Source organism: Theropithecus gelada, chromosome 16 (assembly GCF_003255815.1).
Source record: "Theropithecus gelada isolate Dixy chromosome 16, Tgel_1.0, whole genome shotgun sequence".
Classification (NCBI taxonomy): Eukaryota; Metazoa; Chordata; class Mammalia; order Primates; family Cercopithecidae; genus Theropithecus; species Theropithecus gelada.
Window position 1 is genome coordinate 13,357,447 of NC_037684.1, and position 27,106 is coordinate 13,384,552.

At 39.8% G+C, this 27,106-nt stretch overlaps 1 protein-coding gene across 3 annotated transcripts in view; it reads right to left on the reverse strand.

Annotated features, from left to right (window-relative positions):
• INTS2 (integrator complex subunit 2) overlaps positions 1–27,106 on the reverse strand; it is a 64,663-nt gene that overhangs the window by 3,413 nt on the left and 34,144 nt on the right. For all 3 annotated transcript variants that reach the window (XM_025362054.1, XM_025362056.1, XM_025362055.1), the window contains exons 13-23: positions 26,101–26,235; positions 23,859–24,035; positions 22,047–22,155; positions 17,227–17,331; positions 13,019–13,183; positions 10,169–10,370; positions 6,743–6,868; positions 3,462–3,657; positions 959–1,210; positions 499–606; positions 260–365 (exon numbers count right to left, since the gene is read on the reverse strand). In XM_025362054.1, the coding sequence (XP_025217839.1) occupies positions 260–365; positions 499–606; positions 959–1,210; positions 3,462–3,657; positions 6,743–6,868; positions 10,169–10,370; positions 13,019–13,183; positions 17,227–17,331; positions 22,047–22,155; positions 23,859–24,035; positions 26,101–26,235 (1,681 nt within the window). The remainder of the gene's footprint in view (positions 1–259; positions 366–498; positions 607–958; positions 1,211–3,461; positions 3,658–6,742; positions 6,869–10,168; positions 10,371–13,018; positions 13,184–17,226; positions 17,332–22,046; positions 22,156–23,858; positions 24,036–26,100; positions 26,236–27,106) is intronic.

The following is a 27,106-nucleotide window of genomic DNA, read 5'->3' on the forward strand; positions in this document are numbered from 1 at the left end:
TTACAAATCTATATATACTCATTCACACAATGAAAAATACAATTTGCCTACCTATTCATTCCCACTACACTATAAATCACATTTGTAAACAGAAGTTTTCAAAAGAAGAATTCAAAAGATGGCATAAATTAAACTAGTATTAACACATATTGTATCATACTATCTCAGTGTGACACAAAAAATATATTGAATCACTAAATGCAGAAAATATAGGATCTATAATAATTTATGTCAGATGTTTGTTGATGTTGATACCTACCTGTTAACAAAGTTCCCATGACATTGACAGCTAAACGAGCCACACTAAGTGACTTTGGTAATGCATATTGAATACACAAGTGAGAAAGCAACTGGATAGCAAATATCTGCAATACAAAATCCAGATATTACATGTTTCTCAAGAATATCTTTAGGTATTAAACATTATAAAATATTTTGTATAACTAGTAAGACTGGAGAAAGAGATCAATTGTCCTAAAGCTCCAAAATGCTCATTACCTGTTTTTCAAGTTCTGGCTGTGCAATAAGCTCAGGTATGAAATCTAGACAGATGTGCATAGATGGAATACCTGCGACCGTCAGAGGCAAAAGTTCACATGGATAACCCTATCTCAACAAGAAAGGGAAAAAAAGTCAGAAATAAAATAACTATAAAAGTACAGATAAAATACAAATGAAAGATTTCATTTCCTTTCTGTAAAAGTTGCTCAGAAGGCTATAGTGCCCTATATGTAACCTGGCATTTCACTTTTCTGATGCACTAGAATACAGATTAAACTACCAAACATTTCATTAGGTTAAAAAAAAAAACTGAAAATCTGGATTTTTATCCATATTGCAAAGGCCCATGGTTCATTTGTGTTTTCTCTAGTTTCTAAATGAGTCCTGTTAATATAGTATTCAAAGCCCCCAAGAAAAATAAAGTTCAAACACAAAGCATCATTCTTTGGAAACAGACCTGAAAGTGAACAAGCTTAGCAATGTTGGGATCTGCAATGTACATTTGGTGCAAGAGACAACAGATAAGGCACTGAACTTCTCGAAGGTTACAGAGCAAATTGTCTTCTCCTTCCTCCATTCCCTTATTTGGAGTGTTGGTGGTAATAACACTTTGAACATTTCTTAACAAGCTATCTGGATTGACACGATTTGCTTTCTCCTCTTCAGTAGGTAGGCAAATCTCTAAGAGAATCTGGACAGCTGCGCTATCCTATAAGCAAAGAAAACGTAGTAAAAGTAAGAAGTTTCTGAGAAGCTGGTTTAAAAAACAAATCAGGATTTTATTTTCACATGAACATAAATGATAAATAACTAATTTCTTAAACACACATACACAAAGAGGTACTTCTAAGAGCAGAAGTGAGCAATCTGTAGAGCAGTGGTTCTCACCTTTTAGGATTATGAACCCCTTAGGAATCTAAAGAAAACAACGCACCCTCTCCCCATAAAAATGAACATATATAAACAAACATCATTACATAATGATGTCACATATCTCTAAGACAGATCCATGGACTCCAGTTTAAGAATATCTACTAGAAGAGTATTATGAATTCAGTTACATCCAAAACAGGCCCTAGGCAAAAATGGCTTCTACCAGAATGTCCCTTCCTTCCTCTTAATCTTCCACTTTTCCCAGGATGCTATCCTGATTTCCCTTTTTTTCAACCTGTTTAAGGCTCTGATTTCACAAGGAAAGAGTCTACCTTACCATTCATTCCACCTGCACAAATCATTGCTCAGTCTACAGGCTTGAGCATCATTGTATAGAGCAGCAGTTTGAGGGGTAATGGCAATATACCCTATATATAAAGGAGAGCTAAAATCACTCTCATCTAGCAGAAAGAAGTAAAAAATAAAAATGAATACATGACATCCACCTCTGATAGACAGCTACTGCCTAAGATACAGAAAACAATTACTTGAGCTAAGTGATTAAGAACTTAATTATTATAAAGTGAGGTTAGACTACTTTATAATCATGGTGGTTGAGGAAAGGGGTTTTTGGTTTTTGGTTATTGTTATTGTTTTGTTTTTTGTTGTTGTTGTTGAGTCAGGAGCCAGAGTGCCTAGGAGCGAATACTGGTTCTGCCATTTACTAAATGTGTAACCATGAGCAAGTCACTTAACTTCTCTGGGTCACATTTTCGTACTCTGTAAAAATGGAGATAATACTCTGTACCTCATAGGTAGGTTATAAAAATTAAATGAGCTAATATATTTAAAGAATTTAGGCTAGCACCTACCATATGGTAAACATTATACAGATGTTAGCTTTTATGATCTTTAATTCCTTATCTGAAATTCCTAGGAACAGATTTATTTTATTTATTTATTTCATTTATTTTTGTTGTTGTTGTTGTTGAGACAGAGTCTCGCTCTGTCACCCAGGCTGGAGTGCAGAGGCGCGATCTCAGCTCACTGCAACCTCCACCTCCCGGGTTCAAGCCATTCTCCTGCCTCAGCCTCCCAAGTAGCTGGGACTACAGGTGTGTGCCACCACGCCCGGCTACTTTTTGTATTTTTAGTAGAGATGGGGTTTTACCATGTTGGCCAGGCTGGTCTCAAACTCCTGACCTCAGGTGATCTGCCCACCTCAGCCACCCAAAGTGCTGAGATTCCAAGTGTAAGCAACCATGCCCAGCCAAAAAACTTTTCTAAATATAAAGTTGAACTGCTTATATTGTCATGGTGTTTATCACTGCCTGACGTTTTATTATACATGCACTTGTTTTTCTGTTGTCTGCCTCCATAATTTGACATTTGATCTTAAGAAACAAATAATCAAGGATTTTGTCTTCTTCACCACTATATACCCAGCTCCTGGAACAATACTTGACACATAGTAGGTATTCCAATAAATATTTGTTGAATGAGGCCGGGTGCCATGGCTTATGCCTGTAATCCCACACTTTAGGAAGCTGAGGCGGGTGGATCACCTGAAGTCAGGAGTTCGAGACCAGCCTGGCCAACACAGCAAAACCCTGTCTCTAAAAATACAAAAATTAGCCAGGCATGGTGGCATGTGCCTGTAGTCCCAGCTCCTCAGGAGGCTGAGGCAGGAGAACTGAGGCAGATGTTGCACTGAGCCAAGATCATACCACTGTACTTCAGCCTGGGTGACAGGGCAAAACTCTGTCTCAAAAAAAAAAAAAAAAATTTGCTGAATGAATAAACATATAACTCTAAACTCAGAATAGGTAAACACTAAAATTTTACTAAAATATAAATCTTATTTAAATGGTTATTTCATTCATATCATGAAGATTATTCCTTATTTCAGAAATATATCTGATATTCAGAAGCAAAGGTAACATCATTGTAATAGATTCTATAATAAAAGAAATGCACAATATGTCACCAATGTACACGGAGGGCATAATGTGCCATCTATTCAACTGATTACACTAGTAGAGAACCCCTTGCTCTTTTTGATTAAATATTACTTTAGCAAAATTTACCTGAGCAGCCAATAATGCATTTTTCAATTCTTCTCTGGTAACTTCCGGAGCATCAGTTTGTCCAACTAAGCCAATTGTATTATTCTGGGAAGGCCTATCTTGCTCTGTTTCCTTCAGATGAGCACTAAGGTAGGCTTTAGATGCAAGAAGATATCCATTCAACATATGTAGGGTAATATCCATCAGTGGTGGGCATCTAAACAAGGAAAGCAAAAAAGAAAAATATATCAGAAAGGATATAAATTTATAAATTAGCCAGAACATGATCAGTTTAATTTAAATGCTGAGAAAAACCTGAGTAGCACATAGTAACTTTTCCCACTGAAATACTCGTTCTCAGAAGTTTAATATATATTTCTTATTCTCTATATTTCAAAATTATATAAATAGTATTATTTGTTTCATCTTATCAGCTAAAGTCAAATATGTATAATGTAAACTCTAAAGAAAAGACGACCGGGTGCGGGCAAAACAATAATGCATGAAGAAAAAACTGTAATATATGTGCAAAGACTTGATATCCTTTATAGATAAACAGCTCTTTAAGTCAACAAGGAATATAGGCTAAAATATAAAGAAAAAATAAAATGGCCAATAAATACTGTTAAATGTCCAATCCAACAAGAATATAAATTAAAATGGGAATCTATTTTCACCTATCAAATTGGCAAACATTATATAAAATAGTACAGGAAAGTATATAATATCAAACACTGATATGGAATGTAAACCAGTTCAGCCTTTCTTTTTCTTTTTTTTTTTTGAGACAGAGTCTCGCTCTGTCGCCCAGGCTGGAGTGCAGTGGCCGGATCTCGGCTCACTGCAAGCTCTGCCTCCAGGGTTCACGCCATTCTCCTGCCTCAGCCTCCCGAGTAGCTGGGACTACAGGTGCCCGCCACCTCGCCTGGCTAGTTTTTTGTATTTTTTTTAGTAGAAACGGGGTTTCACCGTGTTAGCCAGGATGGTCTCGATCTCCTGACCTCGTGATCCGCCCGTCTCGGCCTCCCAAAGTGCTGGGATTATAGGCGTGAGCCACCGCACCCGGCCCAGTTCAGCCTTTCCACATAGTAGAATGAAAATATGAAATAAAAGTCTTGAAAATGAGCACAATACTTTTGCCCCAATAATTCCATTTCTCCATGTTCTACTGGAATACTCAGCATGGGGAAATGCACATAATCACCACAGCACTATTGATAATAGCAAAAATTAGAAATAAAATATCCTAGGGGATTGGGTTAAGCATAGCGAATCTATAAAATGGAATACCACATAGCCAATTAATATAAGAATCTAGGCCGGGTGCGGTGGCTCAAGCCTGTAATCCCAGCACTTTGGGAGGCCGAGATGGGCGGATCACAAGGTCAGGAGATCGAGACCATCCTGGCTAACACAGTGAAACCCCGTCTCTACTAAAAAAATACAAAAAACTAGCCAGGCGAGGTGGCGGGCACCTGTAGTCCCAGCTACTCGGGAGGCTGAGGCAGGAGAACGGCCTAAACTCGGGAGACGGAGCTTGCAGTGAGCTGAGATCCGGCCACTGCACTCCAGCCTGGGCGACAGAGCGAGACTCCATCTCAAAAAAAAAAAAAAAAAAAATCTAAACTAGGCACGGTGGCACACAACTGTAATCCCAGCTACTCAGGAGGCTGAGGCAAGAAGATTGCTTAAGCCCAGGAGCTCAAGACCAGCCTGGACAACAGAGCAAGACCCCCAACTCAAAAAATAAAAATAAATTTGAAAAAAGAATATTAACATGAAAAAAGGCTCACAAGTTGTTAAGTGAAAAATCCAAGTTACAAAAACATTAGATACAATTTGATAGCAGAATTTAATAACTTCCTTAAAAACTGAATCACCTGAAGTGATTCATGTGCAAGCTCACCTACTTCAGTGGATTTTTAACAATGATAAATCATTTTTTTGAGAAACAGCTGTTTTCTAGAAGTGTTATTTATTGTAGTTTTCCTTTTATTAGATACTTAACATCATTTACACATACAGTTTGTTCTTCTGATTCCTATTTCCAATGAGACCTTAACCTTACTAAACCATATTTAGCTAATTTTGCAGATTTTGTCACTTGGAGAATGTCATCCCTTGGTTGATGACAGACAAGTTTAAATATCAAGTGTATCCTATTTAGTCTTCCTTACTAGTTTCTCTTCCCTCTAATCCATCTAGCACAAAGCATCTTTTCCTAAGCTATAACCCAAACCACATTAGCCTAATATTCAATGCCCTCAATAGCCTGACCCCAATTTAACTTTCCAACTATAAAATGTGCTCTTCTCAAAAATAACCCTCTTCACGCCTTTCTCATTCTTGCTTCTAAACTTCTGCTTGTACTATTCTTTTTCTCAAAGTACCTTCCTTGACTTCCTAACCCTCATCTTTATACTATTAGATGAACAAATATTCACCTAAACCCTATGTCCACTCTTCTTTTTTTAAGTTTAAATAAAGCAGTGGGAGTGGAGAGGGAACAAAGAAATCTGTACCTGGTTATAATCAATCAGTTGTAAATACCACTGCACTCGAACCAGCCCTAACTCCATTCTATAAAACTTTACCCATGCCCCATCTCCTCTGCATCTTTCCTGAACTTTTAAGAACATTCATTTACTACGCCATTCATCCACATGACCATATTATGTAACTTATCACGTATCTGTCTTACGTCCCATGCAGATGATAATCACTTTAAAGGCAAGCCCCTTAACTTATATACTTTTGATAGTACTTATCATAACAACTGTGATTCAAAGATTAATGATAGGAGTTAACTAAATTCTACCTTTTGAGAAGAAGCCACTTCAAAGCAATGCTTAAGTTTAGCAATTGGTAAGGATTTAGAGCCAAATGTGGAATTGATGAAGCTAACATCACTATTTGGCATGCCAAAAAGGTCACAGTTTTAATGCAGGTAATGGTTCACAAGTAACCAGTTTTTTAAAAACCTTTTTAACGTGAGGGCAGAAACAGTGTTATTCTTTACTGGTCTAAATTGTGAGAGAGAGAAAAACCACTATTGATGGCACCAAAACCAAGAATGACATTTCTCTAAAGCTAGGTTTTATTAATCACATATTAAATATTAAAATGTATATACATTTCACGAATAAACACAACTAAAAAGTAAGACAAAAAACTGTACAGGTCACACTGCCTACTTATCTGCAAGCACAATTAAAATATAAGTTTAAACTGAATTTCATCAATTTCTTTTGACTCTCTAAAGTACAGCTCTATAATAAAAATGAAACTCAAATGACATGTACCTGTGAACCCTCTGATCACACCTTAGGACAATGAGAGGATCTATCATCAGGTCATTCTGAGTATACTTTTGTTGTCGTACAAACTTTATTGAAGGTTGAAGTGCATTAACCGTCATCACCCATAGCCTGATAAGAAAATAATCACATGTTCAAAACTGTTTTTATATAATTAAAATCTGTAGCCATCCAGTCCTTTCTATCTTAGAAAGTTATATTCAGTAAATAATTAGAAAATAGGTATGAATGAACTTTGAAAAATTTAAGCTACAGACATCTAACCTATTATAACATCTCTTAAAAAAAAAGGGATAAAATAGTAAACACAAAGTAGTCTCAAAAACGTTCACAGTTGTAATGGAATAATCATGGCATATAAAATTAAAACCTGAGTTAAAACCTTAGTTATACCATACTTGCTATACGACTCTGTGTAAGTCACTGAGGCTCTCTAAACTGTTTACTCATCTGTAAAATAGAAATGATATAATACCTGTAAATGAAATAAACTTGCCAAAACATTCTGTATCTAGCTCCATAAATATACGTCATCATTCTGGATTTATCATCATAAAGTCTCCAAGTGAGATGCCACTTTGAGATTAGACATTAATAGATTATAAAAGTGATTACTAAAATGACTGCACATCATGATTACTAAGGGTTATGCCAATACAGAAGGTGCTTGATCTTACAGTGAAGCCCAGGAATCCACCAGAGGACTTCCCCCTCTTAAATGACTGTATAAACAAGGATCATCAGACACTTAAAGAAAGCTTTTACTTTGAAAAAGATTAAAATATACAAACAGAAAAAAAGGAACTCAAAAAAAAACAGAAAATGTAGGAATAAGGAGTAAAAAAAATTTTGAATTGCTAATATCCTAAAAGAATAAAATATTTTATACATGAAACAAGAACAAGAGGCATTTAAGAATATGCAGATAAAAAACAGCTCTTAGAATTAAGAACAGGGCCGGACACAGTGGTTCACACCTGTAATCCCAGTACTTTGGGAGGTTGAGGCAGGAGGATCGCTTGAGTCCAGGAGTTCAAGACTAGCCTGGGCAACATAGCGAGACCCCATCTCTACAAAAACTAAATAAAATAGGCAGGCACGGGGGTGTGCACCTGTAGTCCAGTTATTTGGGAGGCTGAGGCAGAAGGATCGTTTAAGCCCATGAGTTTGAGGTTGCAGTGAACTGTGATTGTGCCACTGCAGTCCAGCCTGGGTGACAAAGCAAGACCCTGTCTCTAAAAAATAAGAATAAAAAATAAATTTTTAAAAAATGAACTAGAATTCTACACTTAGGCTAAATATCAATCACATATGAGAATAATTCAGCATCTCAAAAAAGTTAAGTTTACCACACTCCCTTTCTCAGGAAGCAAGATGAGTGTGTGTTCCATTCACTAAAATGAGGATATAAACCAAGAAAGAGAAAAATATGAAATCCAACAAAGAAGAGTGACAATAGCAACTCTAGGATGGCAACTGTATATGTCCCAGATGGCAACATGAAGACAAAAAGCTCTGAAAGGAATGTCTCCAAGAAAAAAAATATATAGTGTTTCTTTTGGGTTTTTTTTTTTTTTTTTTTTGAGACAGGGTCTCACTGACGCGATCTCAGCTCACTGAAGCCTCGATCTCCTGGGCTCAAGTGATTGTCTTGCCTCAGCCCCCCAAGTAGCTGGGAATACAGGCATGCACCACTACTGTCTGCTAATTTTTGTATTTTTTGTAGAGACGGGGTTTCACCATGTTGCCCAGGCTGGTCTTGAACTCCTGAGCTCAAGTGATCCGTCCGCCTCGGCCTCCCAAAGTGCTAAGATGACAGGCGTGAGCCAATGAACCCAGCCAAAAAAATGCTAATGATACATTATCTGATGTATTATGATTAAGTGTGAAGTAAATTTCCCCTCAATAATGAAGCTTGGGGATGAATTAGTTATTGGTTATTGATACCAATTTAAAAACCTGAGCAAATGGAAAAAAGGTAAGTATTAACTAACCCAAGGTATATGTTGAGTAAGGGGGAGGGCACTTGCATAAGAACGAAATTGTAATCAAAAGATTATCACATAGCTCAATTATAAAATCACTTCTGTAGTCATAATAATATGCATTTGAAATACTGCTTTAACAAAAAAATTTAATATACCCGTGTTGGGAGAAACAGGAAAAGGGGAAATGTGTATTAGAAGAAGTGGGACTCACAGGAGAGGAAGCAAATAAGAGAGCTAACTAACCTTCACCTGGTAGAGTAGAAAATCAACAGATAATTTCTAAATTGGAAAATCAGGAAATCACAGTCATTATAAAAGATATATGGGGAGGATATAAATACCAGAATAAAAAGATAAAAGAGCTGAAAATAGTTGTCTCTGGGGAGCCAAAGTCTAAAATAGAAAGGTGTGAGGCAGATCTTATATACTATTTAACTTCTTAAGTTATGTGCATTTACTCACATAAGTAAAAATTAACTTTCCAAAGTATAAATAGGACCAGATCTCACCCAGACCTACTGAATCAAAATCTCAGTTAACTCAAGCCCAGTATTCTGTTTTCTAGGCATGTCCAGGTGTTAAGGATCCAATCTATGAACCAGCAGAGACCCAATGACCAAAGACAAACTTTGCTGCACACTGAAATCACCTGGGGAATCTTTTAAAAACTACTGATGCGGCCGGGCGCGGTGGCTCAAGCCTGTAATCCCAGCACTTTGGGAGGCCGAGGTGGGTGGATCACGAGGTCAGGAGATCGAGACTATCCTGGCTAACATGGTGAAACCCCGTCTCTACTAAAAATACAAAAAACTAGCCGGGCGTGGTGGCGGGCGCCTGTAGTCTCAGTTACTTGGGAGGCTGAGGCGGGAGAATGGCGTGAACCCGGGAGGCGGAGCTTGCAGTGAGCCGAGATCACACCACTGCACTCCAGCCTGGGAGCACAGCGAGACTCCGTCTCAAAAAAAAAAAAAAAAAAAAAAAAAAAAAAAAAACTACTGATGCCTGACTCCCACCCACAAACAGTCTGATTTAATTGGCATGGGTTCCAACTTGGGGATCAGTAGTGGTAAAAACTCTCCAGGTGATTTTAACGTGCAGCAAAACTTGGAACAACTGCAAAGATCCAAGATACAGCAGTGATCTAAATCATAATTAGCCACAAATAACTATACATGATAACCCAATTTTCAAGAACTTCCTAAAGTTAGAAATACTGTAAGCTTTCTATTTCAATAAAGTTTGCTTTTACTTAAAGATATAACAACCATTTAGTAGTCTTAAGAAAGGAGATATATTGTCATACGGTCAACAAATACTGCTATGAGGGTCTTGTGAAAAATTTTTCAAACAATTAAATTTAGGTTACTGTATATTATCACTGCTCTACAATTATCTATTACATATAACAATACACTGAATTTACCTTCTAGGCATCACAGTATTAAGAACCATCCATAGTTTATTGACTGTTTGCAGAATTCTCCGTGGAACCCCTGAATTCAACAGCTGGCTCATATTGGATGTTAACACTTCTGCATATGGTATAAGTTCACTGGCAGAGAGTAGAGTCAAGTGTTCTATAATCTGCATCACTTGTGTGTGATTTACTGGGACAGCTGAAAATGCTAAAAAGAAAATTTAGTAATCATAATCTGAATTCTGTACAGTTTATTAAGCAGGAAGTAATATTGTTCTCTCAGACTACAGGCCAAACAAATCAAGAAAACAATGTGGCTAAAAAGTAACTATAGTTACTTGCTATTGTTTCCTACAGAAACCTAGATACAATTTCCACTAAACTTATTAAAATAAGGGCCAGCTGGATGCAGTGGCTCACACCTGTAATCCCAGCACTTTGGGAGGCCGAGGTGGGTGGATCACTTGAGGTCAGGAGTTTGAGATCAGCTTGGCCAACATGGTGAAACCCCACCTCTACTAAAAATACAAAAATGAGCCTGTAATCCCAGGCGTGGTGGCAGGCACCTGTAATCCCAGCTACTTGGGAGGCTGAGACAGGAGAATCACTTGAACCCAGGAGGCAGAGGTTGTGGGGAGCTGAGATTGCACCAGCACACTCCAGCCTGGGTGACAGAGCAAGACTCCATCTCAAAAAAATTAAAAAATAAGGGCCCTTATTAAATTAAAAATTCATGGAAGTGTAGTTGTTCTTTCATAAAGAACAAAAATATGTTTTTTTTAAAGATCACATTAATGGGATAGGCGTGGTGGCTCACACCTGTAATCTCAGCACTTTGGGAGGCCGAGGCAGGAGGATTGCTTGAGTCCAGAAGTTCAAGACCAGTCTGGGCAACATGGCGAGACCGCATCTCTATAAGAAGTAAAATAATTAGCTGTATGTGATGGTGCACCTGTGATAACAGGTACTCAAGAGGCTGACACAGGAAGATTCCTTATGCCCAGGAGATGGAGTTTGCAGTGAGCTGCGTTCCTGCCACTGCACTCCAACCTTGAGCCTGGGCAACAGACCCTGTCTCAAAAAAAAAAAAAAAAAAAAATCAGACTGATCTTATTTTTTATTTTTTCATTTTAGAGATGGGAGTCTTGCTATGTTGCCCAGGCTGGTCTTTTTTTTTTTTTTTTTAATCCCCCTCCTGCCTTTACCAATGAAGAGCCCAGGATGGTTTTGAATTCCCGGCCTCAAGTGATCCTCCTGCTTTGGCCTTCCAAAGTGCTGAGATAACAGGCATGAGCCACTGCATCCAGCCCACACTGACTTTAAAAACAGGACTGAAAAAGGAAAATATGCTGAAGTATTGCTTTTGATAGCTAACATTCATTGAAAGGTTCAAACTTCTTGAAACTTTCCTCCAGGTGGTCCCGTTATAGGATGTAAGCATCCAGAAGATTGCTGTTACTAAAAAATATCTAGAACTATGCTCTCCAATAATCACTAACCCCATCTGGCTATTGAGCATCTGAAATAACTAGTCCAAATTGAGGTGTGTTATAAGTGTAAAATACACAATAAATTGCAAAGACTAAGTGCAGGAGTGTAGTGGGGGGTAAAATATCTCATTAAAATTTTAATATTGATTACATGGTGAAATAATATTGGCAGGCCGGGCACGGTGGTTCATGCTTGTAATTCCAGCACTTTGGGAGGCCAAGGCAACCAGACTGCTTGAGCCCAGGAGTTTGAGACCAGCCTGAGCAACATGGCAACCCCTTCTCTACAAAAAATACAAAAATTAGCTGGGTGTGGTGGCATGTACCTGTAGTCTCAGGTACTGGGGAAGCTAAGGCAGGAGGATTGCTAGAGCCTGGGAGGCAATGAGCCAAGGTTGCACCACTGCAGTCCAGAGTAGGCCACAGAACAAGGCTCTGTCTCAAAAAAACAAAAAGAAAAAATATTGGCCATATTTGGTCAAATAAAATGATTATTTAAATTACTGTTGCCTGTTTCTTTTTATTGGAAAGTTTATAGGTGTTATAGCTCACATTATATTTACACCTATTATATGTAGGTGTTATAGCTCACATTATATTTCTATTGGACAGTGCTGATCTAGAAGAACATTCTCCATTAACAGCAAGTATATACTCCTATTCCACTGCACTTATTTCTAACCAGTTTAGAACCTTTCTAAAACCACACCACCTTTTTAGTGATACAATATAGAACCTATGAGAGAAAAGATACAAGCACATCAGAAAGAAATGGTTAAAATTCCTGGCCAGGCACAGTGGTTCACGCCTTAATCCTAGCACTCCGGGAGGCTGAGGCAGGAGGATCACTCAAACTTACAAATTCGAGACCACTCTGGGCAACATGGTGAAACCCCATCTCTACAAAAACTTAAAAAATCAGCCAGGCCTGGTGGCTCATACCTGTAGTCCCAGCTACTTGTGGGACTCAGGTAGGAGGATTGCTTGAGCCCAGGAGGTGGAGGCTGCAGTGAGCTGAGATCATGCCACTGCACTCCAGCCTGGGTGACAGACAGAGAGAAAGACACACACAAACACAAAAGGAAAGGAAAGGGAAGGGGGAAAGGGAAAACAGAAAAAAGGGGGAAAGGAGTAAAGGAGTAAAAGGGGAAACCGGAAAAGGGGTAAAAGGGGAAAGGGGGAAGGGGGGAAGAGGAAGGGGAAGGGAGCGTAAAATTCCTTAAATGCAAAGAGTATTTTATATAATTAAAATATATTCACCAAAACATTGTTATATCCACAGGAAAATTCTGTATAAGATTTCAATTAGCCTAGCATCTCCTTGTACTACAAAAGGGGTTAAAGAAGTATCAATAATTTACTATACCTTCTTGGAGTTGTTTGGGAGAATGATTTTTAGCATTATTAGTCAGGAGCATTCGCCGTAGCAGGGCATCAGTCCCTGTGATTTCTTCTTCACAAATCCAGTCATCCACAATACATAAATGTGGGTAGTTAGTAGCAAGGAGACGTAGTAAAGCTGAATGCAACCCTTGAAAATTTACAGAAAATCAATTGGATTCTTCATGCTCAAACACCAGAAGCTTCCCCACCCCTCTCATTTTTATCAAACCACCAGCCCACAAGGAAAGAGGGTTATGCTCTAAGTCAGTGATTCTCAAAGAATGATTAGATGGCTAGGCACAGTGGCTCACACCTGTAATCCCAGCACTTTGGGAGGCCGAGGCAGGTGGATCACCTGAGGTCAGGAGTTTAAGACCAGCCTGGCCAACATGGCGAAACCCTGTATCTACTAAAAATACAAATATTAGCCGGGCATAGTGGTGGGCGCCTGTAATCCCAGCTACTCGGGAGGCTGAGGCAGGAGAATCGCTTGAACTGGGAGGTGGAAATTGCAGTGAGCCAAGATCACACCACTGCACTCCAGCCTGGGCAACAAGAGCAAAACTCCATCTCAAAAATAAAAAAAGAATGATTAGAGCACCACCAGCATCATAAGTTTGGGAAGCTTGTTTCATGTGCAGAATAATGAATACCATCCCAGGTGGTGAGATCAGAAGCTGTAGAATGGAGCCCTAGGAATGTGCACTCCTTGTGTATGCAAACTACAGTTTAAGAACTTGTGTATAGTTATTTGACCAAGGGAAACTGCTTAAATGAAGATCCCCAAGTAATGTGATAAACAGTGAGCTGGGAACTACTACTCATAAAGAAAGCTTTCAACTTTCTTCCATCCCACCCAACATAATAGTCTCCTAAAGTTGTTTGACATAGCAATGGTTCAAGAGTTCAGGGAAGAGGAAAAAGGAGGAGAAAAGAATGTCCATTTGGGGACTATCATATATGGTTTGGAAAAGGTCCTACTCAGAAATACTGACAGGCTTCTGTAGAGAACATGCCCTTTCCTCCAACCCTGTTGAGAATCATCGCTATAGATGTGGTAAAATTAAAGTTGCCACTTCAAATACCTGAAAGGTCTCAGGTACTTTATGTACATTTTCTCATCTCTCCCTAACATTCATACAAAGTAAGCAATGCCTCCCATTCTACCGTAAGGAACAAACCACACTGAAAGACATGTATTAACATTAACAACTCTAAAGTCACACAGCTACGTATGTCAGCCAAGAGAAGCAGTACTGATGATACCCACAACAGGGGGCATTTTATCTTGGTTCCAGAAGTATTAAAGAAGATCAAAAGAAATGGGAAAACTTGTTACCAAATCAAAGCCTTATTTATAACATTTTACCTATACCACAGTTTGACTATTCATGACTATTATGTATAATGTTAATAATGAGAGGCCTGCACGTGGTGGCTCATGCCTATAATCCCAGCACTTTGGGAGACTGAAGGGGATGGATCACTTGAAGCCAGGAGTTCGAGACCAGTCTGGCCAACATGGGGAAACCCTGTCACTACTAAAAATACAAAAATTAGCCATGTGTGGTGGCACACGCCTGTAATCCTGGCTACCTGGGAGGCTGAGGCACAAGAATTGCTTGAACCTGGGATGTGGAGGTTGCAGTGAGCCAAGATCGTGCCACTGCACTCCAGCCTGGATGACAGAGCAAGACGCTGTCTCAAAAAAAAATTATGACACCATACAAATGCCTATTTAGTTAATGAATTAATGAAGTACTACTATGCTAAGTGCTTCGCACATAAGTACCTAATAAATATTGTTGCTACCATATTATCATCATCATTATCAGAACAGTAAGACTACACAGTAGTAGTAGGAATCAAAGTACTTTAGATCTAATTATCCCCTTATTATGCAAATCAAATGATACCACTGCTTAATCCCAGTAGAAAAAATACCCAGTTCCTTTCTCATAGAAACAGCTTAAAATTGATGTTTCTGTGTTTGAAAAGACATTGTAACAATCAAAAATGGCGGTACTTAAACATTTAAATTTCTAAATGCATACAGGAGTATATATACAGTTAAAATTATACCCAACCATCACAAAAAAGACTGCTTACAAAAGTGTAAACTAATCAACATTTCATACTCTTTTCAATAAAGCATATCAATTGCCAAATGCTGTTAAAAATAACATTATTTTCTGGAAACAGATTATACAAAGAAGCCAGGCATGATGGCTCACACCTGTAATACTAACACGTTGGGAGGCTCTTCACTTGAGGTCAGGAGTTTGAGACTAGCCTAACCAACATGATGAAACCGTGTCTCTACTTTAAAAAAAAAAAAAAAAAAATTATACAAAGATATAAGTAAATAAATGCTGCAGACATCTGGTTAACGATGTCCAATGAAGGCTCATGTTTCTCCTTGAAACCAACCATAATAAAGAGAAAGAAAATTCCAGCCGGACACAGTGGTTCACACCTGTAATCCTACCACTTTGGGAGGCTGACATGGGTGGATCACCTGAGGTCAGGAGTTCAAGACCAGCCTGGCCAACATGGCAAAATGAAGTCTCCACTAAAAATACAAAAATTAGTTAGGCATAGTGGCGGGTGCCTGTAATCCCAGCTACTTGGGAGGCTGAGGCAGGAGAATCACTTGAATCTGGGATACGAAAGTTGAAGTGAGCTGAGATCGCACCACTGCACTCCAGGCTGTGAGACAAGAGCGAAACTCCTTCTCAAAAAAAAAAAAGAAGATTCCAACTTAACAGAAAGAAAAACACCCACACTCAAACATTAAAGAGGTATTTAATTAAGAAAAATCTCTAGAAAATTAGCAGGGCATGGTGGCATAGGCCTGTAGTCCCCGCTACTAGAGAGGCTGAGGTAGGAGGATGCTTCAGCCCAGGAGTTTGAGGCTACAGTTAGCTATGATCACACCACTGCACTCCAGCCTGGGTAACGTAGTGAGACTCTTTCCCTAAAGATAAAAAAAAAGAAAAAGAAAAATATCTAATTTCAAAAAACACTACAATATTTCTACTTAACAGGATTTATAGTAAAATATTATAATATGTCCATACTATGGATCATAAAATAATCAGAAACAGTAAGGAAGATTTACCTGTACCGATATGTGAAGATGTTCAAGACTCCAAGAAAAAAAAACAAGCCTTGGAAGAGGCAGGGGAGGCTGCACATGGTGACTCACTCCTGTAATCCCAGCACTTTGGGAGGCTGAGGTGGACAGATCACTTGAGACCAGGAGTTCAAGACCAGCCTGGGCAACATAGTGAAACCCTGTCTCTACTAAAAATACATAAATTAGATGGGCATGGTGGCGCATACTGGTAATCTCAGCTATTTGAGTGGCTAAGACATGAGAATCACTTGAACCCAGGAGGTGGAGGTTACAGTGAGCCAAGATCGTGCCATTGCACTCCAGCCTGGATGACAGAGTGAGCCACTGTCTCAAAAACAAAAACAAACAAACAAACAAAAGAGGCAGTGTACAATACTATTCAGAGTTAAAAAAAAAATTTTTTTTACTCCTGTGTGTCTGTTAGGTTCAACCACAAGAACCTGCTGTTTCTGTAGCTCTAAATTAGCTGAATATCTGCGATTTCTTTTTCTTTTTTTTTTTGAGATGGAGTCTCGCTATTTCGCCCAGGCTGGAGTGCAGTGGCGCATCTCGGCTCACTGCAAGCTCCACCTCCCAGGTTCACGCCATTCTCCTGCCTCAGCCTCCCGAGTAGCTGGGACTACAGGCACCCGCCACCACGCCTGGCTAATTTTTTGTATTTTTTTTAGGAGGGACAGGGTTTCACCATGTTAGCTAGGATGGTCTCGATCTCCTGACCTCGTGATCCTCCTGCCTCAGCCTCCCAAAGTGCTGGGATTACAGGCGTGAGCCACCACGCCAGGCCAAATATCTGCAATTTCATACAGTTCAACCTATAGGAGAAAAAAGCCTGAAAATACATACCAACTGCAAATAGCTAGGGTGGTGTTTTAAGGCGCAGGGTGGTTTGCAATAACTGAAATAACAGATTTAGTGAGGGAGGCAAAGAGGAATTTCACTCTTGAACTGTTTGAATTTTTAACGTTAAGCACCTATTACACTTCATAACATTACAAACAGTAAGGTTTTTTTTAACAATAAACTTTAGCAGTAAACAGCAAATTAAAACATACCTCCCAACTCCTGCTGCAGCCCTTGAGCCTGTCGAATAAGGAACTTGATAGGAATCTGGTCCATTAAAGAAGAAGAGTATGATTTGGGCTTTCTTTGCATGGCAGCTATCAAAGATAAAAAGTGTAAAATAAATAAAATGTCCAGAAACAACAGAAATCTTAACCTTCAACCCAAATGGAAATAAAAACAAAGTCAAATTACTTTTAATGCAATTAACCTGCAAATATAGCATATAAAAGATGAAGAATCATTACGAAAACAAGTGGCTACACAGGAAGAACAAGAACATACCTGGAGCAAGATCTGGAAAATGCCCTGAAATTTAAAACTAGACAAAAGAAAATTCATAACAGGTGAGAGAAGCAATGTGCAAAAGTGCCCTACACTAAAGAACCAACAAGTGAGTCAAGATTTTCCCAAACCTAATTGGGAGATCAAATGTGATCATGAACAGATGGCCTAGAGCTTCATGATTCCAATGCATCTTATAAAAAGAAACTGTAATTTTATTTTATTTTATTTTATTTTTTGAGCCAGAGTCTCACTCTTTTTGCCCAGGCTAGAGTGCAGTGGCACAATCTCAGCTCACTACAACCTCCGCCTCCTGGGTTCAAGCAATTCTCCTGCCTCAGCTTCTCAAGTAGATTGGCTGGGATTACAGGCACCTACCACCATGCCTGGCTGATTTTTGTATTTTTAGTAGAGACGGCATTTTGCAATGTTGGCCAGGCTGGTCTTGAACTCCTGACCTCAGGGGATCCAGCCTGCCTCAGCCTCCCAAAGTGTTGGGATTACAGCACTGGGCCCAGCCAATTTTTTTTTTTTTTTTTTTTCTTTTTTGAGACAGAGTCTCACTCTGTCACCAGGCTGGAGTGCAGTGGCGTGATCTTGGCTCACTGCAACCTCCGCCTCCCAGATTCAAGCGATTCTCCTGCCTCAGCCTCCCGAGTAGCTGGGATTACAGACGCCCACCACCATGCCCATCTAATTTTTTGTATTTTTAGTAGAGATGGGGTTTCACTGTGTAAGCCAGGATGGTCTTGATCTCCTGACTTCGTGATCTACCTGCCTGGGCCTCCCAAAGTGCTGAGATTACAGGCGTGAGCCACAGTGGATTTTATCAAATTATATACAATAGTGGTGATTGACTCTTTTTTTTTTCCCCTGAGAGGAGTCACTGTCACCCAGGCTGGTGTGCAGTGGTTCAATCTTGGCTCACTGCAACCTCTGCCTCCTGGGTTTAAGCAATTCTTGTGCCGCAGCCTCCCAAGTAGCTGGGACTACAGGTGCCCGCCACCATGCCCAGATGTTTGTATTTTTAGTAGAGAAGGGGTTTCGCTATGTTGGCCAGGCTGGTCTCGAACTCCTGACTTCAGGTGATCCACCAGCCTCGGCATCCCAAAGTGCATACCTGGCCTCTTTTTAAATTAAGTTAGGCAATATGAATTTGACTTCCTTCTCTCACAACTCCTACCTTCAACCAGCCAGGTCCACCCTTTTTTTTCTTCTAAGTCCATTTTAATTTCCGTACTTTTGCTGCTATCCTAATTCAGTGCCTACTCACCCTTTGTTTATATATCTTCTATGGTCCACTTTCCCTGCCTCCAATTTAATCCATCCTTCACCCTACGGCCATCGTCTTCTTATTTAAATACAGATTTGGCCACCTTCAGTGAATCCTCAGATCACAGAGAGTAAAGGTCCTTGCCAGTCAACACTATCTTTCTCTGTCTCATCTCTACCATATTGTATATGCCTGGCACACAAAACTCATTCCAAGGTACTTCCCTTTACACCACAGGAATATATGAGAATCTCAATCAGGGTGTTTGTAGTTTGACAAATGATATACAATATGTTTATTCTCTTATAAACCACAAACAGTAAAGCTCAACCATTTTTCTCTTATTAAGGACAAGAAGTATATAAGTGCAAGTGTTAGAAAAAAGGTTGAGAGGCCGGGCGCGGTGGCTCAAGCCTGTAATCCCAGCACTTTGGGAGGCCGAGACGGGCGGATCACGAGGTCAGGAGATCGAGACCATCCTGGCTGACACGGTGAAACCCCGTCTCTACTAAAAAAATACAAAAAACTAGCCGGGCGAGGCGGCGGGCGCCTGTAGTCCCAGCTACTCGGGAGGCTGAGGCAGGAGAATGGCGTGAACCTGGGAGGCGGAGCTTGCAGTGAGCTGAGATCCGGCCACTGCACTCCAGCCTGGGCGACAGAGCGAGACTCTGTCTGAAAAAAAAAAAAAAGAAAAAAGGTTGAGAATCACTCTCTATATAGACCACATATATTATCATATACTCTTATTTAGATACAATCTCCCCTTTAAGTTAACAAATTAGCATAGTTTTCCATACCAATCTTTTATGAATTAAGAAAAAATCAGAAGGCAGTTAAAACAATAGTTATAGGATCCAGAAGTAGTCAAATCCTGGTTCCAATACTTACTACAATACTTAACACTAACTTAGGGAAGTTACCTAACTTCCTTGTGCCTCAGTGTTCTCCCTTGTAAAATAAACATAACCACCACCTATCTCATAGAACTGTTATGAGGGTTTACATGAGTTAACTATAAGACTAAACTAAGGCCAGGCAAAGTGGCTCACACCTGTAATCCAGCACTTTGGGAGGCCAAGGTGGGTGGATGACTTGAGGTCAGGAGTTTGAGGCCAGCCTCACCAACATGGTAAAACTCTATCTCTACTAAAAATACAAAATTCAGTGGGGCATGGTAGCGGGTGCCTGTAATCCCAGGTACTTGGGAGTCCGAGGCAGGAGGATCACTGGAACCCGGGAGGCAGAGGTTGCAGTGGGCTGACATCGCGCCACTGCACTCCAACCTGGGCAACACAGCAAGCCTCTGTCCCAAAAAAAAAAAAAGACTAAACTGTATGTGTACAATTAAAAAGCAGAAATTATTTCAGGTTCTTAGATAGGAAGACTTAATACTGCAAAGAAGTAAATTCTCTCCAAATTAATCTGTAAGTTTAACATAATTCTTATCAAAATTCCAATATAATTTTCATTTGTGAAATGTAATAAAATTATTATAAAGTTCACAGAAAAGATTAAATATGTGAGAATATACAGAAATTCCAAACAAGAACTGTAGCAGTCAAAGGCACAGAAAATGTCAAACATAAAAAAGAAAATCCAGGCCAGGCATGGTGGCTCACACCTGTAATCCCAGCACTTGGAGAGGCTGAGGTGTATGGATCACTTGAGGTCTGGAGTTCGAGACCAGCCTGGCCGGCACAATGAAACCCCATCTCCACTACAAATACAAAAATTAGCCAGGCATGGTGGCATGCACCTGTAATCCCAGCTACTCGGGAGGCTGAAGCAGAAGACTTGTTTGAACCCGAGAGGTGCAGGTTGCAGTGAGCCAAGATCACACCACTGCATTCCAGCCTGGGTGACAGAGTGAGACTTTTGTCTCAAAAAAAAAAAGAAAAACAAATTAAAAACTACACACAAAGGTCAGGAGAATCACTCACACCTGTAATCCCAGCACTTTGGGAGGCCAAGCGAGGAGGACTGCTTGAGCCCAGGAGTTTGAGACCAGCCTGGCAACATGGCAAATCCCATCTCTACAAAAAATTTAAAAAATTAGCCAGGCGTGGTAGTGTCCACCTGTGGTCCCAGCTACATGGGAGGCTGAGGCAGGAATCCCTTGAGCCCCAGAGATCAAGGCTACACTGAGCCATGTTCATGCCACTGCTCTCCAGCCTGGGTAACAGAGTGAGACCCTGTCTCGAAAAACAAACAGATGAAATGAAATGAACTATACACATGTAGAAAGTCTAACCACAGGTAAACCTTTTCAAATACAGGAAAAAATACCACTTTACACTGATATCATGTATGCTAAATCTGACCTTGTGATATCATGTGAAGTAACTTAAGTTTCAAAGCCCATTTCAGTGACATTCTCTGTGTGCATGTGCGTGTGTGTGTAGAGATAGGCATCTTGCTGTTTCCCAGGCTAGTGTCAAACTCTGAGCACAAGTGACCATCCCATTTCAGCCTCCCAAAGTACCAAAGCACTGAGATTACAGGGAATGAGCTACCATGCCCAGCCCAATGTTAACAGCAAAACGAAACCCTTCTATTTTTTTTTTTTTTGGAGACAGAGTCTCACTCTGTCCACCAGGCTGGAGTGCAATGGCATTATCTCGGTTCACTGCAACTTCCGCATCTGGGTTCAAGCAATTCTCCTGCCTCAACTTCCTGAGTAGCTGGGATTACAGGCATGAGCCACCATGCCTGGCTAATTTTTGTATTTTTAGTAGAGATGGGGTTCCGCCATGTTGACCAGACTGGTCTCGAACTCCTGACCTCAGGTGATCTGCTCACCTCGGCCTCCCAAAGTGCTAGGATTACAGGTGTAAGCCACCTCACCTGGCCTTTTCTATTGTTTTTGATTAGGTTGTTACTATTCATACTAACAGAAGGAAGACCAGGCAAAGACTCAAATCAAGAGAAAAAAATTCAGTTACAGCTCCATCGCGTGTATCTTTTAAATTTATATTTAGTGAACAAGACCTATACAACTGTTAAAATACAGGCAATTCTATTATCTATTCATTTAGCCTCCTATAAGGAGGACTGGGCCATAAATTATGGTTACGTACCCCAACATGTATGATTTATGTATCAAGTATACAATGCCCACATTGCAAAGATTATAAAGTGATACTAGAGTCTGTTAGAATATTGCCCTTCTTTTATCAAAAAACAGTCTGGAAAGTAACAAAATGCAAGCTAATAAAATAAACTACCACTAGAACCATTCCTCTATGTATAACTTACCTAAAGTCTTTGTGTTTGCTAGAAGAGCCTCCTCATAAGACAGTATATAGTAGAGCACCAAAAGCTGTGCTGTGATACTGAAACGCTGATTAAGGCGGATGTTGTCACCCTGGAGGAAATATTACGAATACTCTGAAATACTTTGAATTTCATGAGTGATTTTTTTTTTCTTGATAGTAAAAGAATCAAAATAGGTTATTCAGCATTGCTGCTCCTAACTCATGTAAAAGAGGAGAAATGTTGCTGTGTGTATATTAAACTCAAAAAAACAACAAGAAATCTGAGATGGCATGAGATGAAAGGCAACATACTTAAGTGGTCTTTAAGATAAGACAAAGAAAAGACTTCAGCTACTACTCAATAGCAAACCCATCAGGCTGCTTCTGAAAGACAGGAGTCCCAAGTATTATATGAAATTACCATGAAGAAAGTAACTCCTAAATAAGACATTGTATACTTAATTATATTTGTGAAAAATGCAACTGTTTTTCCCTTCTAACAAACTAAGGAAAAAATACTTTAATCAAATTTTCCCTACATGAGCCAGGAGCGGTGGCTCATGCCTGTAATCCCAGCACTTTGGGAGGCTGAAGCAGGCGGATCACCTGAGATGAGGAGTTGGAGATCAGCCTGGCCAACATAGTAAAACCCTGTCTCTACTAAAAACAAAAATTAGCCAGGCGTGGTGGCAGGTGCCTATAATCCCAGCTACTCAAGAGGCTAAGGCATGAGAATCACTTGAACCAAGGAGGCAGTTTACAGTGAGCTGAGATCGTGCCACTGCACTCCAGTCTGGGCAACAGAGTGAGACTCTGTCTCAAAAACAAAACAAAACAAAACAAAGTTCTCGCTAAATGTATGTAGGTATATCTTAGATTCCCAGGATGCTAAACAAACCTACATTGAATATCTTGAAATCCCACACAGTATTTGATCAAACACACAATCTCCAGGGCACCCTTTAGATTTTAAAGTGAAACTTCAAAAACAAAAAAAAAATTATTGGCCGGGCGCAGTGGCTCACACCTGTAATCCCAGCACTTTGGGAGGCCAAGGCGGGAGGATCACTTGAGGTCAGGAGTTCAAGACCAGCCTGGACAATGTGATGAAATCCCATCTTTACTAAAAATACAAAAATTAGCCAGTTGTGGTGGCACATGCCTGCAGTCCCAGCTACTCAGGAGGCTGAAGCAGAAGAATCATTTGAACCCAGGAAGCGGAGGTTGTAGTGAGCTGATTGCCCATTGCACTCCAGCCTGGGTGTCACAGTGAGACTCCAGTCTCAAAAAAAAAAAAAAAAGCCAGGCACAGTGCCTCACACCTGTAATCCCAGCACTTTGGGAGGCTGAGGCAGGTAGATCACCTGAGGTCAGGAGTTCAAGACCACCCTGGACAACATGGTGAAACCCTGTCTCTACTAAAAATACAAAACATTATCCGGGCATTGTAGCAGGCGCCTGTAATCCCAGCTACTCAGGAGGGTGAGACAGGAGAATCACTTGAACCCGGGAGGCGGAGGTTGCAGGGAGGCGGAGGTTGCAGTTAGCCAAGATCGTGCCATTGCACTCCAGCCTGGGCAAGAAGAGTGAAACTCCATCTCCAAAAAAAAAAATTCTCACACAAGTGCCTGTTTAGCAAACTAGTTGGAACTAATACCATTCTTTTAATTTTTACAGGTGATCTAAGGAAATTTAATCTAATTTTAAATTCAGAACTACCTAAAAGTCCTCTGATAGGAAAATAAAAATATGGGATAAGTAAGAAGAACTAAAAGAAAAATAAGTTAATAGATATAAAGAACAACGATATTACCCCAGTGACTCCTTGGAAAATATTGAGTATCTCCTGTTCTGTGACTGGCTGATTTGTGGCTTCTGGATTAGATTTCGATGCAGGAGTAAGTATAGAATTTATGTACACATCAATCAAAGGAAGTAATTGAGGATGAAGTGGAGTAGAGGTCTCACACAGCTGTCTGTAAATCCAATCCTAAGAAAGAATGTTATAGACACTGAATTGTGGCAAAAAGAAAAATCAAGCAAAATTATAAAAGTACATACAGTTTTATATGAATTATGAATCAGTAAAATTCACTATTAACTTTTGGCAGTTCCAAATATATTATCTAGTATCATAACTATCTTTGATTTTAAAATATGAACTACCTTTATATCTGTATCATCTTAGGTGCACCGTCCACTGGAAGCTTTTGGGTTTAATCTATTAGTTTTTAAGTAGTGGGAAAAATATTTTAAGTCCCTACCATATCTGTATTTAGAGCACTATGTGTGTCGTCATGGGAGAGCTCACATTAGATACGAATTTGGAGAGAGAGAGATAGGTCCTTCACAGCAAACTCTCAGATAGACTAAGAAAGTGTCTCTGACAAGCACTTACAGGAGACTATCACTTAACTATTGTTGGATGGAGGACATGTAAAATGTTGGGTGTGCATTTGAACTCTTAATTCTTAGCTATTTTACTTGCTAAAAATATAAAGCAGCAGAAGATACAATCTAGCTGGAAAATAATTTCACTAAATCACAAAAAACAAGGGACAATTAAAAGTGATATATCATGCATATATTATTCACTGTTCTTTGTAAATAAAAGAGCCTCTGAAAAAGTTTCAGATTACTTTACCTCCTGGGTCTCAACCTTCTCTTTAGAGGGCCTTTTAACTGTTAGATATAGCCAACTAACACAAATCAAAACATATCGAAATCATAAGTTAGGTGTGAGGTGTCCTTGTGGCAAGTCGACAAATACTAGTCATGGCAACTTCCCCAATTTGTAAAACAAAACCAGGCCCACTGCAGTGGCTCACACCTGTAATCCCATTTCGGGAGGCCAAAGTAGGAGAATTGCCTAAGACCAGGAGTTCAAGACCAGACCAGCCTGGGCAACATAGTGAGACCCTGTCTCTACAAAAAAAGCTTTTTAAAGCCGGGTGTGAGACCAGGCACAGTGGCTCATGCCTGTAATCCCAGCACTGTGGGAGGCCAAGGTGGGTGGATCACCTGATGTCAGGAGTCTGAGACCAGCCTGGTCAACATGGTGAAACCCTGTGTCCACTAAAAATTTAAAAAAAAAAAAAATTAGCCAGGCGTGGTGGCAGGAGCCTATAATACCAGCTACTCAGAGGCAGAGGCAGGGGGAGTCACTTGAACCCGGGAGGCGGAGGTTGCAGTGAGCCAAGATAGCACCACTGCACTCCAGCTTGGGTGACAGAGTGAGACTCTGTCTCAAAAAAAAACAAAAAGCCAGGAGTGGTGGCTCATACCCATAGTCCCAGCCACTTAGGAGGCTGTGGCAGGAGGAGTGCTTGAGCCCAGGAATTTGAAGTTACAGTGAGCTATGACAGCCTGGGCGACAGAGTGAGACTTCTCTTTAAAAAAAATAATAAATAAATTAGAAAATAGAAGTTTCAAAGTTTTAATGAAATAGCCACGTGCCACTATTGAGAACTTAAATGGAGTATTATGCATTTTGAAAATAATCTTACATTGTTTTAAAAATCTGAAATTACTGTATAATTATATAATTATAATTACTATACTTAATTACTATACTTATATAAATGACCAGTAACTTAATACCACACATTTCCTACACAAAACCCACAATAAAGGCCTACAAACTGAAATATAACTAACTGGGGAGAAAGCATTAATTTGGGTTGTTCTTTGAAATATAAATGTAGGCCAGGCACAGTGGCTCACACCTGTAATCCCAGCACTTTGGGAGGTTAAGACCGGCATATCACTTGAGGTCAGGAGTTCGACACCAGTCAGCCAACGCAGTGAAACCCTATCTCTACTAAAAATACAAAAATTAGCCGGGCGTGGTGGTGCACACTTGTAGTCCCAGCTACCTGGGAGGCTGAGGCAAGAGAATCGCTTTACCCAGGAGGCAGAGGTTGCAGTGAGCCAAGACTGTACCACTGCACTCCAGCCTGGGTGACTGAGCAAGACTCCATCTCAAAAGAAAAAATATATATATATAAATGTAGGGGCATGCTTTTATTTTATTTGTTTTATTTGTAGGGACATACTTTTATTGACACTTTGTGCTTGGTAAAGGAACGGCTCCTGAGAAGCTGGTAAATACAATGAATAGGCAAAAATCCAGTAATGTTGGCACTCAGGTTGCTGGTGACAGGGACCCGAACTGCATGAGCTGTGACAACCTAAAAGAGAAAAATAGTATTAGTAATATAAAGAACTAAATATAAAATTATTTTGAAAGAGAGATAAGTAGACTGTCAACACCTAATATAAGTGTGGTCCCTAGAAATGAATGATGACAATAAATTATTACGTTTTAATTGTCTTTGAATGCTGAGGAAATGTACATTTAGGGATTTATATAATTCCCTAATTTTTTGTTTTTAAACACAGATACATACACAGTGGTGTGATAACATAAAATAAATAAATAAATAAAAATTTGAAGCATATAATCTGGGCTCAATGACTTTGAAAAAGTCACTTTATCTTCTGAATCTTTTTCACATCTACAAAACAGGACACTACCATACTGCCTCAAAGCATTGTTATGAGGGGGAAAATATTCTTTTTGGACATCATATGAACTATAAAGCACCACACAAATATATCCAGAAATATTTATTATCAATATGTCATGCATAGGCTCTAATTGTCTTTTTTTTTTTTTTTTTTGAGACGGAGTCTCACTCTGTCACCCAGGCTGGAGTGCAGTGGCCGGATCTCAGCTCACTGCAAGCTCCACCTCCCGGGTTCACGCCATTCTCCTGCCTCAGCCCCCCGAGTAGCTGGGACTACAGGCGCCCGCCACCTCGCCCGGCTAGTTTTTTGTATTTTTTTTTTAGTAGAGACGGGGTTTCACCGTGTTAGCCAGGATGGTCTCGATCTCCTGACCTCGTGATCCACCTGTCTCGGCCTCCCAAAGTGCTGGGATTACAGGCTTGAGCCACCACGCCCGGCCTCTAATTGTCTTTTAAAGACCCTCCTCAAAGTTGTCTTCCAACTGGTTCAAATTTAAAGACAACAAATAACTTATGATTCTCCCACATGCTG